A 13,048-nucleotide genomic window follows, 5' to 3' on the forward strand; every position below is an offset into this window, starting at 1 on the left:
TTTTATTTTATTTATTTATTTATTTATTTTTTTTTTTTTGTGTGTGTGTGTGTATAGTAAATAAGCAAAACAAAAGCATAATAAAAATTTGAAAATAAAAAAATTAATGTATATGTATATAATCAACTGATAATAAACATAAATTTTAAATCCTACATAGTGGCAAATTTACTAACAGGAACTAACGCAAAAGCAAATGGGTGCAGAAATATTCACGTAAAATTAAATAATAAATGAAAAATAATAGTTGAAAATCCCTTTATCTTTTTCAAGAAATAACCGAAAGTATTTTCATTTATTAATTTTTTCCATATTTGTAATCTGAAAAATTGTAAAACATATATATCTTTCCATTTCTTTATCAATGAGACCAAAAAATTAAGTCAACAGCTGTTCTAACTGTGGTTGTTAAGTTGTTCTGAATAAATATTTTAGATATATGCCGTTCGGTGGAGTTCATTAAAATCTAAACACGACATCTATTAACAATTTGCAAATATTTCCTAAAACTATTTTCCAAAATTCTTTTAAATTGGCAGTAGGTGAAGGGCAACTGTACTTGTCTATGAGCAATGGCGTCTTGGATGTTTGGGTAAGTTACGAATGAGAGTGATCGCTTTTATGAGTTGATAGTAATATTATTTATTAAAGATATTCCTGAATTACAACATGTTAAAGTTGTTTATTGAAGTAAAGATTTATTTTATATGTTTTAGGGTAATTTTTATGACTACTTATTACTTCACTTAATTTATCAATTCAATTAATTTATCAATAATTCTAGTCATTGTTAACTTAATTATATAATAACTTGCAATAAGTTTTAACACAAAGTGTGGCACTTATATGCAACATAAAAAGGATAAAAGCTGTTAGAAATTTAGTTCAGTGTTATTTAAAAAAAAGTAAGTTGTACGACTTCTAAATATATCGCAGTTAAGCAAGCAAAATGAGATGATTTTCTAATGACTAAATCAGAACTTTGTATTCCCTTACTTAATGTATAGTTTTACGTCATTACTAAATGTTCCAGCCTAAGCAAGATTTCATATTACCTTAAAATAACTATCGCAAGTCTAATTTTAAGTAAGCAACCTAATTATATTCTAACTGTAAGTAGCTAGGTCCTTAGTAACTCTAGGACGATGAGTATTTCAATTTTTGCTCATGTTAAAAAAAACTCCACGCATTGCATCATTACACTTCAAAATTGAGCAGTATGTAATAATTGTAAGTGCGTATATCTAAAGTTAAGCTTGTAAATTAGCTCTCAAAACTATTATTTTCCGTTATCATAGCGAAAGTTAATCCTAAAGCGTTATTTTTAAAAGTATTCCGGTGGAGATTTTGTAGTGGTCACTTTAAATAGATTCAAAGCGAATTTTTCGCTCTACCTATTTTGCGACAAAATACGAGTAGTGTATTCTTTCAGAAATTCTAAAACACTTTATTTCATTGTAGGCATATTCTACAAACGCTTATTTTATGATTGAGTAAACAAAAATCTCGGTCTGTAAATCGTTGGAATACGATGAAAAGAAAACTTACGAAAACTACAGTTTATTAAAACTGGAAGAATATCCATTCGCGTGGTTAGCAAGGTTTAAAGCAATCTGAAAATTCGGCTACTTTTACTAAGGTGACTGCGGTAATATGCAAGTACCGAAACGCGTTGATTCTGGAGTATGTCATTCTAACGCTAAGAAACCTAATCACTGCCAGGTTGGGAAAACACTACAGGTTGGCGAATCGCTAGAAAATGTCTGGGATTTCTTGCTGTAACGTCTCTTAGCACAGGCATTTGTTTTTCTATTATCCTAGTAACTAATGAGAACTTTCTGAATTTTGATCAAAAGAATACATGCCTTGATATCCGTTAGTCCTCTTATTCCTTTCCCAAAACAAAATGCTACTAAAATGTAAAAACGTACAAGACTCTTTAAAGTTGAAACATATAAGTGTTAAGGTCTCATTTCTTCAGTTCTCGGTGGTTCTTAAATTTGTCTTCGAAGTTATGTCCATGCTTATCGTGATCTTTCAGGTAAGCAGTTTCGATACAGTTTACACGCACACAAGTCTATATGGAAACTCATTACAGCTTAAGTGTTATTTGCACTGAATCGTTAAGTATTACTTAAAAGGCTTGGTCACACACCTGATGCAGCCCTCAGTTTCTTAGCTTAAGCAAGTGAAACTGAGTTTCACATCTATAATTCATTTGATTTAAATTGTACTTAATTCTTATATAAATTCTAAGCCTAATAAGCTTTGAAACGGAATAAGTCGTACTAATGTGAGATTTGCTTTCCAGGAAGGGCTTTGTAATGTGCTCATCGCTTCTGCTTTTCTTGTTAGCAGTTGCATCCGTTTGTGGTGAGCAAACTAGCATTCTAGATTCTCTTCCGGCTGACTTTCTAGCTTCATTGACCGAAAAAGAAGCTGGCGAACTAGACTCGAAGCTCTATGAGGAAGAGAAAGAGCCCTCATTCAAGAAACTAGCTAAGCCAATGAAAGTACCGATTCCTATGATGTATGCAGTACCTGTTCCTCTGAAATCTACTCGTGGTTTATTAAAAGCTGGAAAAAAGTGAGTTTATTTCCTTCTTAAGCGTAAGTTGATTATCGCGAGATTTGCGTAAAGCTGGCGTAGCTTTTTGCAGGCTTCATAAGTGTAAATGAGATAGCATAAAAGTCAATTCTTTCTCAATTTCCGAGCGAATTATGGGTTTTTCTAAAACAATATATAATACAATGTAAATACTAAAGCTGACTATACAGCTAATGTCTTAACTTGTTGCAGTTCGTGGTTATTATGAAGCTGAGGGTTTCGGTCGAAATCGCTCATTCTCATATTCAAGTGAAAAATATGCCAAATTATCAATGGTTTAAATTTAAAAGTTTGTTAATATAGTTATCGTGAAATGCGCATGGCCTTTAAAATGTTCGTAAATTTATCTTAAATAATTTCTCAACTTCTATCATGAAGTTTTTAAATGTCAAATTGTAATATATAAATCGTCTGTTCAAAAGCAATGTCTGTGATGTTCGCTTTTCAATTTAACATTTGATGAAACAAATAGATTAAATTCTTTATTACTAAAACATACCAAGCTTTTAAACTTTAATCATAATGTCTGAAACGACTCCTTTTGTTTCACCAGTATCTTTAAACTCTTGCCGCAATATGAAATGAACATATTTAGTTTTCTAAATTTTAGATTTATTTTAATACTGTTAATAAACTATCAGTTAAGTTAGCACTGTTCCAAATATTGTCCATTTATTTCTTTCAGAGTTGCGGTAGTAAAAAAGGTTAAAGCAGCAAAGTTACTGGTACCGAAGGTTAAAGCAGTGAAACTGCTGGCACCGAAGGTAAAAGTAATGGTACCGAAGGTTAAAGTGGCAGCCGCCCTCAAGAAGAAACCAAAAGTGTACAAATTGAAGCCAATCGTCCACGTAATTGAGAAGCCAGTCCCTGTGTACCATAAAGTTCCTGTTCCGAAAAAGGTTATCGTTCCGAAATTTTATCCAGTTTACAAACCTATACCTGTTCCTAAATTCCTTCCCGTTCCAGTTAAGGTGCCCATTAAAAAGATCATTCCAAAGATAGTAAAGATTCCGAAGCCTATTCCTGTGCCAAAATTTGTACCGGTAAAGAAGTTGATTCCTATTGGAATTCCATATCCCGTACCAAAATTCGTGAAAGTACCTATACCGAAACCAGTGCCCTATGCAAAGTTTATACCTATTCCAGTTCCTAAAAAGGTAAGTAGCATTCTAAACATCTGTTTATACATTATTCACGTGGTGAATTTAAGTTACTCGCCCTTTATTGCTCTTGCTTTTACTGCACTTGGTTTTATATTGAATGTGAGCAGTTTTATCCTCTGGTATTTAATGACCGATTTTGTCGAAAAAATTCAAATTTATTTACCGGGCACTGTGCGAAAACTTTCGTCTAGCTATGGAAGCAAGAGCAATAAAAACGTTTGTAATGGTTTAAATTTGTCATCGTGGAATTCTCAAAGCTTACTGTGGCAACAAACTATAACTCGCATTTCGGAAAATTATTTGCAAGATTTTAATTTCAAAAGCAATAAATTGGGGTTATTAAATACGTAGAACGAGTTCAAAAGTTGAAGATAATCTTTATGCATATAAAATTTGTCTTCACGTATTTTATATCAATTACTTTTAAATTCCGTTGTAAACTAGTTTTATTTGCGTACCGAACTACTTAATCTAAATTCAAAGCTTCTAAGACTCATTTTCACCAAATTTTAGTGTTGGAAAATCGACCTCGTAGAGGTAAATCAGATTTGTGCGATTTCTTTATACCTATTACGATTACATGTGTTAAATCCTTGAGACAGAAATTAAATCATTCCATAATTTTGTACAGAATTGATATATATTTAATTATCGTACAAGCAAATCTTTAAATTCGTATCGTAGTTAAAGCCTTTAGTGTCTGAGAATAACTGGAAGTATGGAAGATGACTAAATGTCCGCTCGTTTAAATATTAGATCATAAAGCACACATAGCCTACGCGACTGCGGAAAATAAATTGCTAGAATTTTTTTTGAACTGAGAAGTCTAATGCCAGTGCGATTACAAATCTAAGTAAACTTGGATTAAAACGTGCACTAAAGTTTTATACAGAAATCTTGTATATTTGTAGGTTAGCGAACCTTAATATTCGTCAAGTTTATTAAATAGAATAGTTGAGGACATAATTATTCATGAAAGCGGGTTAAATATGCAGAGACCCAAATATTCCATAATTCCAAAGACCCATATTAGTTTTAATAAATCTAGTAATGGTCAACCGTTGTTGGGCGAAAACCAAGCATAGATCTCTATATAACTACCCCATCAGCAACAGTGGTGAAGACCGCTGAATTGTAGGAGTTTCGACGTCAGGCAAACTGATCTTTGCATGGTTGATTTTCGTAGTTCCTTCATGTGTAACCTGATAAGCTTAAGGTCCACGAAGGTATTTTCTCCTTAAGCAGCTAACTCTCGTGTGCTTTTCCATATTCAAATAGCCTAACCTAGTCTCGATTTAGCAGCATTTAAAGTCTATAGAAATAAACAGCGATTGGTGAAGGGCTGAATAATGCAAGCCAAATCTGAAACTTTCATTTGTTATGATCTATACTTTCGATGTATTGAAAAACTCGAATGGCTATTAAGACTGAGGAGTAATTTCTAACACTAACATTCTTGCCTGAAAGTATAAAGCAACATAATGTGAAAATGTTGTTAATGCTGTTGTTAATGCTCACTTGTCTGACCTATAGTCGGCCCAAGCCACGAAATTACTCTGGCAAGACCCACAAGTTTACCCTTGTCGTTGGCAACAGCCTTGAGCACCTCATAGGTGACTGAGATTTAGCTCGTTTCCGCCCTCAATTTTGATCGAGAGAACTTCGGGGAGGACTACGTTCGTCTCGCCTCGTATCTAGAGTGCCTCCATGCTGCACGGACACTATAAATTTACAAACATCCATGCCTTCTTCGGAGCACGAACCCTTCGGCACAGCGGCCAGCGTCGCCTATACCGGGTGGGCGGCGATTACTTCTAAGTAACTAAATATCCCGGTCCTATTCCTAATTATGTCAATTGAGGTTTGATGATCATGTCTCAAAACAGATGTACAAAACTTGTCAATCATTTGTGAGAATGTGACTAATCTTCAGTTAGTTCTAAGCGTAATGATCACGATGTGGCTTGGAGGCTGTTAATAAGGATTAAAAATCATGCAAAATACAGTATTCAGCTTTTGAATCAAATCTGCAACCGCTTTTATAAAACGTTCCATTTACTTTATTTTCAAGTTGCAAATAGAGTAATCGTTTATAGCTGTTACGTAATAAAATTAACTACGTACTAAAATTGAAATGTAGAATATATTTTGGATCCCCGAAATTGCCCCAAGTATTAATGACAAACATCCAAATCTGAGGTCTAATACTTGCTCCGTTTAGCCTGTAAACTATAGCATATATTAGCAAACTTTCATGTGAAATCGCACCTTTAAGTCAAGTTTGACTTTCAACATATTTTACTGCATCTTCCTGCGTATCCGAGGGCTTGGAAATCTATCTTCTTAAAAATTTTCGTCAATGTACTCTTGAATATTCTGTTGTAAATATTGTAAATACCTAGTAATATGTATTTTATCTGTACCTCGCATTTAAAAAGTGCTAGTTTTTGCGAAAGTGAAGTTGTTTGTAAAATGCAAACTGCCAACTACGTTTGGCATTTCCTAAACTAGAAAGTATTCAGATTCCGCCTGACAAATTACCTGAAGTTTAAACTGTAAAAACGGAAATTTGATCAGTTACCAGTATACTCAAATGAAGCTGCAAACACTGAAGTCTTTGCAGGTGTTTTTCTTCTCGTTTTGAGGACTACCGACAAGTTTCCTTCTCAAGTAATCTTTAAAACCAGAATTTACATTAAAAGTTTATATACTTCAGCTTTTACAATTTTAGGTACTTTTCACACGCAGCCGACCAGCAGTAAAGTCTCCGAGTACTGGTAGTTTAGTCAGGGGTTTGAAACCCGGCGAACTGGCTGGCTGCATGGGCGTTTTTGTGGTTCCCCCATGTGTACTGTGTATACGAGCCGGTTTTCCTTGGAAAACTTGTAAGCCATCCCTTCCTTATGCATACAGCCCTCGAGTGATTTGCCATAATTGAATGAACCAAACCTTTGACGTACCTGGCCAGAATAAAGCAAATATTAAGGATAATGCAAAATATTGTTGCATATCTTTGTAGATGGGCCAGCTATGAAGAGCCAAAGCTTCAAGGTAAACTCAATATCCGTGGCTTGTAAATTAACCCGCCCAATGCCTAAATTCTGAATTTTGCCACCTCTATCCCGGCACCACCCTTGCCTACCTTTCATTGCTAAGTAATATTTTCAATGGTATTAAGCAACTTGATAATTTTTAGGTTCCGAAATTCATACCAGTTCCAGTTAAAAAGATAATCAAAGTGCCGAAACCATACTATGTTCCTGTGAAAGTTCCACATATTACAACAAGCTACATGAAGACGCCAATGGTTGTTGATGTACCGTAAGTATTGCTTTAAGAAAAACTAAAATTCTGTTCTAAAGTATTTTGCAATCGATGTTTTTAAATTCCACATCTGGAAAATTAAGTGTGTAGGCTAGACGGCTCTTAATGTGAGAGTATAGATGAGTCGCTAAGAACTTCTTACAGAAATCCTTGTAGACTGTTCAAGATAACTGAACATAACGAGATGCATGTTCCACAAGATGAATTACCTCTAACACAGAAATTCAGTTTCAAATCTATTAAATTTGAGACTGTAATGAGTGACTTGGAAATTATTAGTCTCTCGCTTGATTATTTAAAAGTCTAAATGAGATCAATTTGTAACTTTGAAAAAATGCTAACCTCTTAAGTGATATAGGTCCAAAACTTGAATAATCTTCGAGGACTCATTATTCGTTTGTAAATATTGGTGTATCGGACTACTTAAATGTTTAGAGTGGAAATATTGAGTGCATTTTCTTACAGTAAAATTAACAAGCCTTCGTAATTAACCGATTATATATTTGAAAATATTCACAAAATATTAAATTTTGTATATCCTTGAGACATGACGATCCGCCCAAATCTTTAGCCACACCAGTTGGCAAAGTTGGACATGGCATTAGTTTTTTGACTAAAATGTTCACAAATATTTTTAACGTTGCAAATTTGCATATATTAAAACTCGCACTGGCGTATCATAGCAGTATAACAGTTTTAAAATTTATGCTTCTAAATGCTATTGAAAAGTTTCATAAGTGACTTTTATTGCAGGCTGTCTCATAAGTTAGTCCCAAGGAATTTGATAAAATTTGTTCAAACTGAACCCTTTAGTTTTCAAACTAATTAAATGCATGCTATTTCAGTTAAATATCAGTGACTCAAAGATGTATGTCACTTATCCTTTTCCACCGTTCTACAGATTGTTTCAGCGAAAATTTCGATCTAGGTGACCACGTACGTAAATGTTTTAGTCTCGCTAGAGATGGGGACAATCTGTACTCCCTCTGAACCTATTCAGCATCCTAGAAACTGGCAACAGGTGCGATTTTATGCTGGTCATTACACGTAAAAGTACAATAAATTACTAGTAAACATTGGATTGCTTGTACATTTTTTCAGGGAAGACTAAAATTTTCTTTTAAGTAAAAAATCGAATGCTCCTTACAAAATGCTTGTCTCGTTCTATTTTACATTTACTTGAGGCTTGGAACTTCTAATTCCCATAACTACTACGTAATAATTAACGATAAATTGAATAATTAAATTTGAGTACAAGTAACTATCTGTAAACATGTTAATTAAGTTAATTATATTGTGGAACTCTCTAATTTGTATAAAAACTACTTTATTCATGCATTTAAGGCACGTGAAGTACAGCTTGAAGGAGCCAGCAGTCATCAAGAAACCAATAATCGTCAAGAAGCCAGTGCTCATCAAGAAACCAGTAGTTAGTTTCATTCCTGTGGATAAAAAAGATGTCTTCAAAGTAAAAGATGCCGATACTTATAAAAATTCGGAATACGAAAAATCTGAAGACTTCCTGAAAGGATTTGAATCCGATAAATTTTAAAATTAGCAAGATTATCAAAATGGTGTATTTTAATAAAAGCCTTTATATTTCCTTGTATAGGTTATTGAAAAGCTATAAATTTCACTGTTTAATTCGTTGGTATTCACCTAAAACAAAGATACTTTCTAAGAAATCTCCATTTTCATTTTCTAGTTAGCAGCAACTCTCAACTTTCACAAAAAATAGCTGAATTACTTGAAATTTTATCCTAACGGTATATTTTTTTGTGATAATGAGAAACATAAGGCTCATTTCTATTTTAATTTTAGCAATCGGTGAGTTTTCATTGGTTCTATCATCAGTCTCATGGTTTGATGCTTTCAGCATAAAACTGTAATGCTCTTACTCGATAAATTGTCTAATTTTTTATCTTCAGAAAGTTCTTTTTCATTGAACATATTTACATTAAAGCACTGAATCGCTCATGTTTTAACATCAGATTTATGGCTAGAACTTCATTCGTTTGTAGTAAAACGAGGTAGATTGAGGTTACCCGAAACTTTGAATTATTTGCAAATTCTTAACTTGTAGGTTAAAATTAAAATGGCTTTTCTTTTAAATTTAACTCTCCTCCATAAATTTGTAGCGGTTTCATTGGTAGTTCGAAAGTTTGAATGTTCTCTAAATGAGACTTCTAAATTATACGGCATAAGAGATTCGCATGTGTTGAAATTTCTGGGAAATGTGTTTATTTCTATTCACCAGTTGTTGCCCTTCTAATGGCTAGTAATTCACGATTAGGATTTACACTCTAACTTCAACCATGTTCAAAACATGAATACTCTCGAGATTTCATTTGTTTCTTCGCTGCATTTCCGACACTTTTGGTCAAGACGACCTAATTCTTTATCGTAAGTTTCAAGAAGTCTATCTTGATAATTTGATATAAAACTGAAATCTAAGCTTTTAAGGATCCGAATGCTATTGATTTATCGAATATTTAGACAAAACTATAGTTTCTATTCTCGGCGATTCTTCACACCTTCGCGATACTTAATTCCATTAGTTATTTAGAATGTGATACGCTTATGAAGCATGTTATTAAGATTTTCAATAAATTCTTATTTGCCAAATCATTTATAAAACTGAAAGTACCAGTGACTAAACTTCTTTCCCTATTTCCAAAGCACTTTGTGAATCCATAGACTAGCTTCAAATTAACAAATTCCCATGCCACTCATCACTTTTCCAAAGAACAAATCGTTGAGCAAGTAAAAGGCGGAAAAAGGAAATTATAGAAATTAAATGGCGTATTTTGACTGAACTAAACATTCTTACTAAATGTAGCTCATTTCTTCGAACGCAATTTAATCACTTAAATTCATTAAATTGATGTAATGTATTTTCAGCAAAATTTTACCTTCTAACTTTCGTTTTACGTGCAGTCTGAAAATATCGAATAAATTACATCTCTTGCTTCTGCATCTTGAGTAATATTGATCCCCCTCAAGCAATATTATTCTGAAGCAATACTTGATCTTAGTCTATACTTAACCAATTAATATTCCGTAAATATTATTTTAGACATAACACATTCATGTAGCTTTCTAGTGAAACATGTATATTTATTCATTTAATTACAAAAATGCGCACGTTTTAAATATCTTGTGGAATTGATCTCTCATGCTTCAAGTTTTCAGAAATCTTTCAGCAATTCTGGGACATGAATGAATAGCCCTAGTCTTTACTTCAAATGATCCGGTCCGTCCAATTCAAAGGATTAATATATATATCAGTTCAAAGTTCGTGAATTAGTTGCAGATGTTCACAGCAAATGCTTGAGATTCCGCACTAAATAGTTTGAAATAAGTTTTCAAACTTCAGGAGTTTTGTAATTAAAGTGGCCTATTTGTATATCGTTAGCAAATGAGTATGCCTGAGGTAATGATGCTCAGCAAGAACAGTTGTTTCACATTACATTTCTAAACGCTCTGAATTTAGTATAGTGTATCTTGGATGCGCACAGCATCACATTGTAATAACCCAGTGGAAGAAAGTCTCTGAAAGAAGGGGCACAATATGACCCTTTAATGTATGCATTTGCTAACGCGTCTACTGCTGCGTGGTTGTGCTATAGTCTATTCCATACTGAACAAGAGAATTTTCCCCTGCACAAGGAAAAGATGTATGGTTAATTTAAGCCAATGCGGTAGTTTAATTGAAACAATGCTTAAAGATCTTTACAATCCAAAAATTGATAGTTTTCTTATTTTAGACTGCTTTCAGATCTAGACAACTCTTTAGCATTGTTTACATTTAACATTTACATTAAATTACTTCCGAATTTTTATTTTCGCAAAATTTTTAACATTGGATTATTTAATCTACCAATTCAATGCAATGAAAGACAAAGACAAATTCCAGTACAATGAAAAGCTAAAAAAATGGTTTACGAAAATCCTTTTTAAGGCCTGAATAAATAATCTTTATTAAAAGGATTCTTTTCAATAGCGATTTCCCAACTAAGATATGAAATCCTTTAATAATTTATACAGAATAAGACCCGTGAAATATTTTTAGTAACTTCGTAGCGCATGGGGAAAATGTTTTCTGGCTCACATCTTTAAATTGAAACTTACTTTTTCTTGGGCACAAACAAGTGTGCACTTTGGCCTCCTTTATCATGTCGCAAGTCCAGCCACGCTAATTACTCTAAAAGGGATAAGATTTTCCCTTTAAATGGTAATTATTAGTTTAATCTCTTAACCAAGATTCATTAGGAATTTAAATGCGAATAATTCAAAATTTGGATCACGGATCTGAAATGTGCATGTTGTGACTAGATTACAGCCTTTATTCACTACAAACTTGTATCTTCCGATCCCAAGCAGAAATATATTCTCTCGCAAATGATTCTCGTTATCCTTTCCTTATTCGTCAGTTCAGATTTTTCCTGTTACGAGGCAGATAGTGCAAAAGTGCAAACACTCTATTAAAATTAAAAGCTCAATTCACTACACAAAGCTATGAAGTTGAAGCAATTCTATGTACGTATTGTCTTGACAATTGGATGTAAGGGTGCTATGCAACTTTAAAAATTTATTTTTGATTTAATCTCGTCTGGGTCTCGTACACTTAAAACATTAATATCGCGAAGTTTTCATGGTTTACAGGTCTCTCAAATTCGTCTTTTGTCCATCAAAAGGTAATTACTTAAGTTGAAAAGTTTAAAATCCTTTGCTGTAAATCAGTCAAAGGTAACCCAAATAGTAAGTGCGACATCGTTTGGTAACGTTTGACAAATAATCTTTCAATCAGAATTTGGATTGATTATGAGCTGATACAGGGATGCCTGTATGAGGTCCATTTGCATAGTATGCTTTAGTGTTAAGTTAGATTTTACGAGAACTGATTCCTGTCTACTTTGCACATGAAGAAAGCCGCAAGAGCTTATTCAGTTGTCAGGAATGGAAACGCAGCGAATTGCCAGTGTTCAGCTGTCTACTGGCTTGAATCTTTCAGTTGAGAAACTTGACGCATCATTACGATATACGTTCAACTGGAAAAAGAAAAGCTTACTTATATTAAGTTTGAAAAAATGGATTAAATCATGTGGGATATTATGTGCCTATATCCACATGCATCAAATATTTAAAAAATCAATTACTTAGATGACAAAGATAAATATTAAAGTACATGAAGCAGATTAATGAACACTTATCTACCATACAATAATATTGCAAATGCCACTACTAAAATTTATACAGCGGCTTATGTTTTCGAACAGTTCTGTTTTTATTGTAAATATCAGTTACTAAACGTTAGCGGAATTACTTCTTATTTTTCTTTCATATACTATCGATCATCTTTTTCGAAACCTCCTTACTTGAAAGAACTTATTGAAGACGTTTTTGGTAAATAGAATAATTTATTTGCCAAAATTATTATTCAATATTTAGACACTTTAGAATAAATAGCTTATATTTCATAAAAACATGAAAATAATCGGACATTAAAACTTCGTTAGACATCCTTATCTACAGTTGTCGTGTAACCAGTGCAGGATTTACGTATAAGCTGTACAAGCTATAGCTTAGTCCCAACCCCCCAAAAAAGTATTGTAAAATATAGTATAACAGACTTATAAAGGGCCCCATAATCTCAAATAGCTTAGGGCCCTATCAAGTCTAAACCGGCTCTGTAACTTGTTAGAAAATTTAATTACTTTATTTTATTGAACCTACTGATTGAATTCGTACTTACATAGATTATCTTTTAGTGTTCTGAGGTCACGATCGTTCCTAGCAGCGGTGCAGCGCGTATAAGTACGCGGGCGGCAAAAATCAGGGGCGGCCGCACTCTCGTTTATACTCGCGACTAAATATTTTAAGTTCATTATAAGCACTTGTCATATGTAAGTACTTGGTGAGTACGAAATAAAAATTTTATTAATCATTGAGC

At 33.2% G+C, this 13,048-nt stretch overlaps 1 protein-coding gene across 1 annotated transcript; it reads left to right on the top strand.

Annotated features, from left to right (window-relative positions):
- The first annotated feature begins 447 nt into the window (after positions 1-447).
- LOC118202970 (uncharacterized) lies at positions 448-8,704 on the top strand. Its single transcript, XM_035375209.2, has 5 exons — positions 448-592; positions 2,312-2,587; positions 3,294-3,765; positions 6,968-7,092; positions 8,440-8,704. Exons 1-5 carry the CDS (start codon positions 573-575, stop codon positions 8,645-8,647), a joined length of 1,101 nt encoding a protein of 366 aa, XP_035231100.1. The 5' UTR covers positions 448-572; the 3' UTR covers positions 8,648-8,704.
- Positions 8,705-13,048: the final 4,344 nt, after the last annotated feature.

This window comes from Stegodyphus dumicola, chromosome 9 (genome assembly GCF_044657685.1).
Source record: "Stegodyphus dumicola isolate Sdum_Otavi_A_Nest chromosome 9, ASM4465768v1".
Taxonomy (NCBI): Eukaryota; Metazoa; Arthropoda; class Arachnida; order Araneae; family Eresidae; genus Stegodyphus; species Stegodyphus dumicola.

Coding starts and splice junctions, on each gene's coding strand:
- LOC118202970 (XM_035375209.2), top strand. CDS start 573: ATGGCGTCTTGGATGTTTGG. Junction 2,588..3,293: donor TTATTAAAAGCTGGAAAAAA/GTGAGTTTATTT, acceptor TATTTCTTTCAG/AGTTGCGGTAGTAAAAAAGG. Junction 7,093..8,439: donor CCAATGGTTGTTGATGTACC/GTAAGTATTGCT, acceptor CATGCATTTAAG/GCACGTGAAGTACAGCTTGA.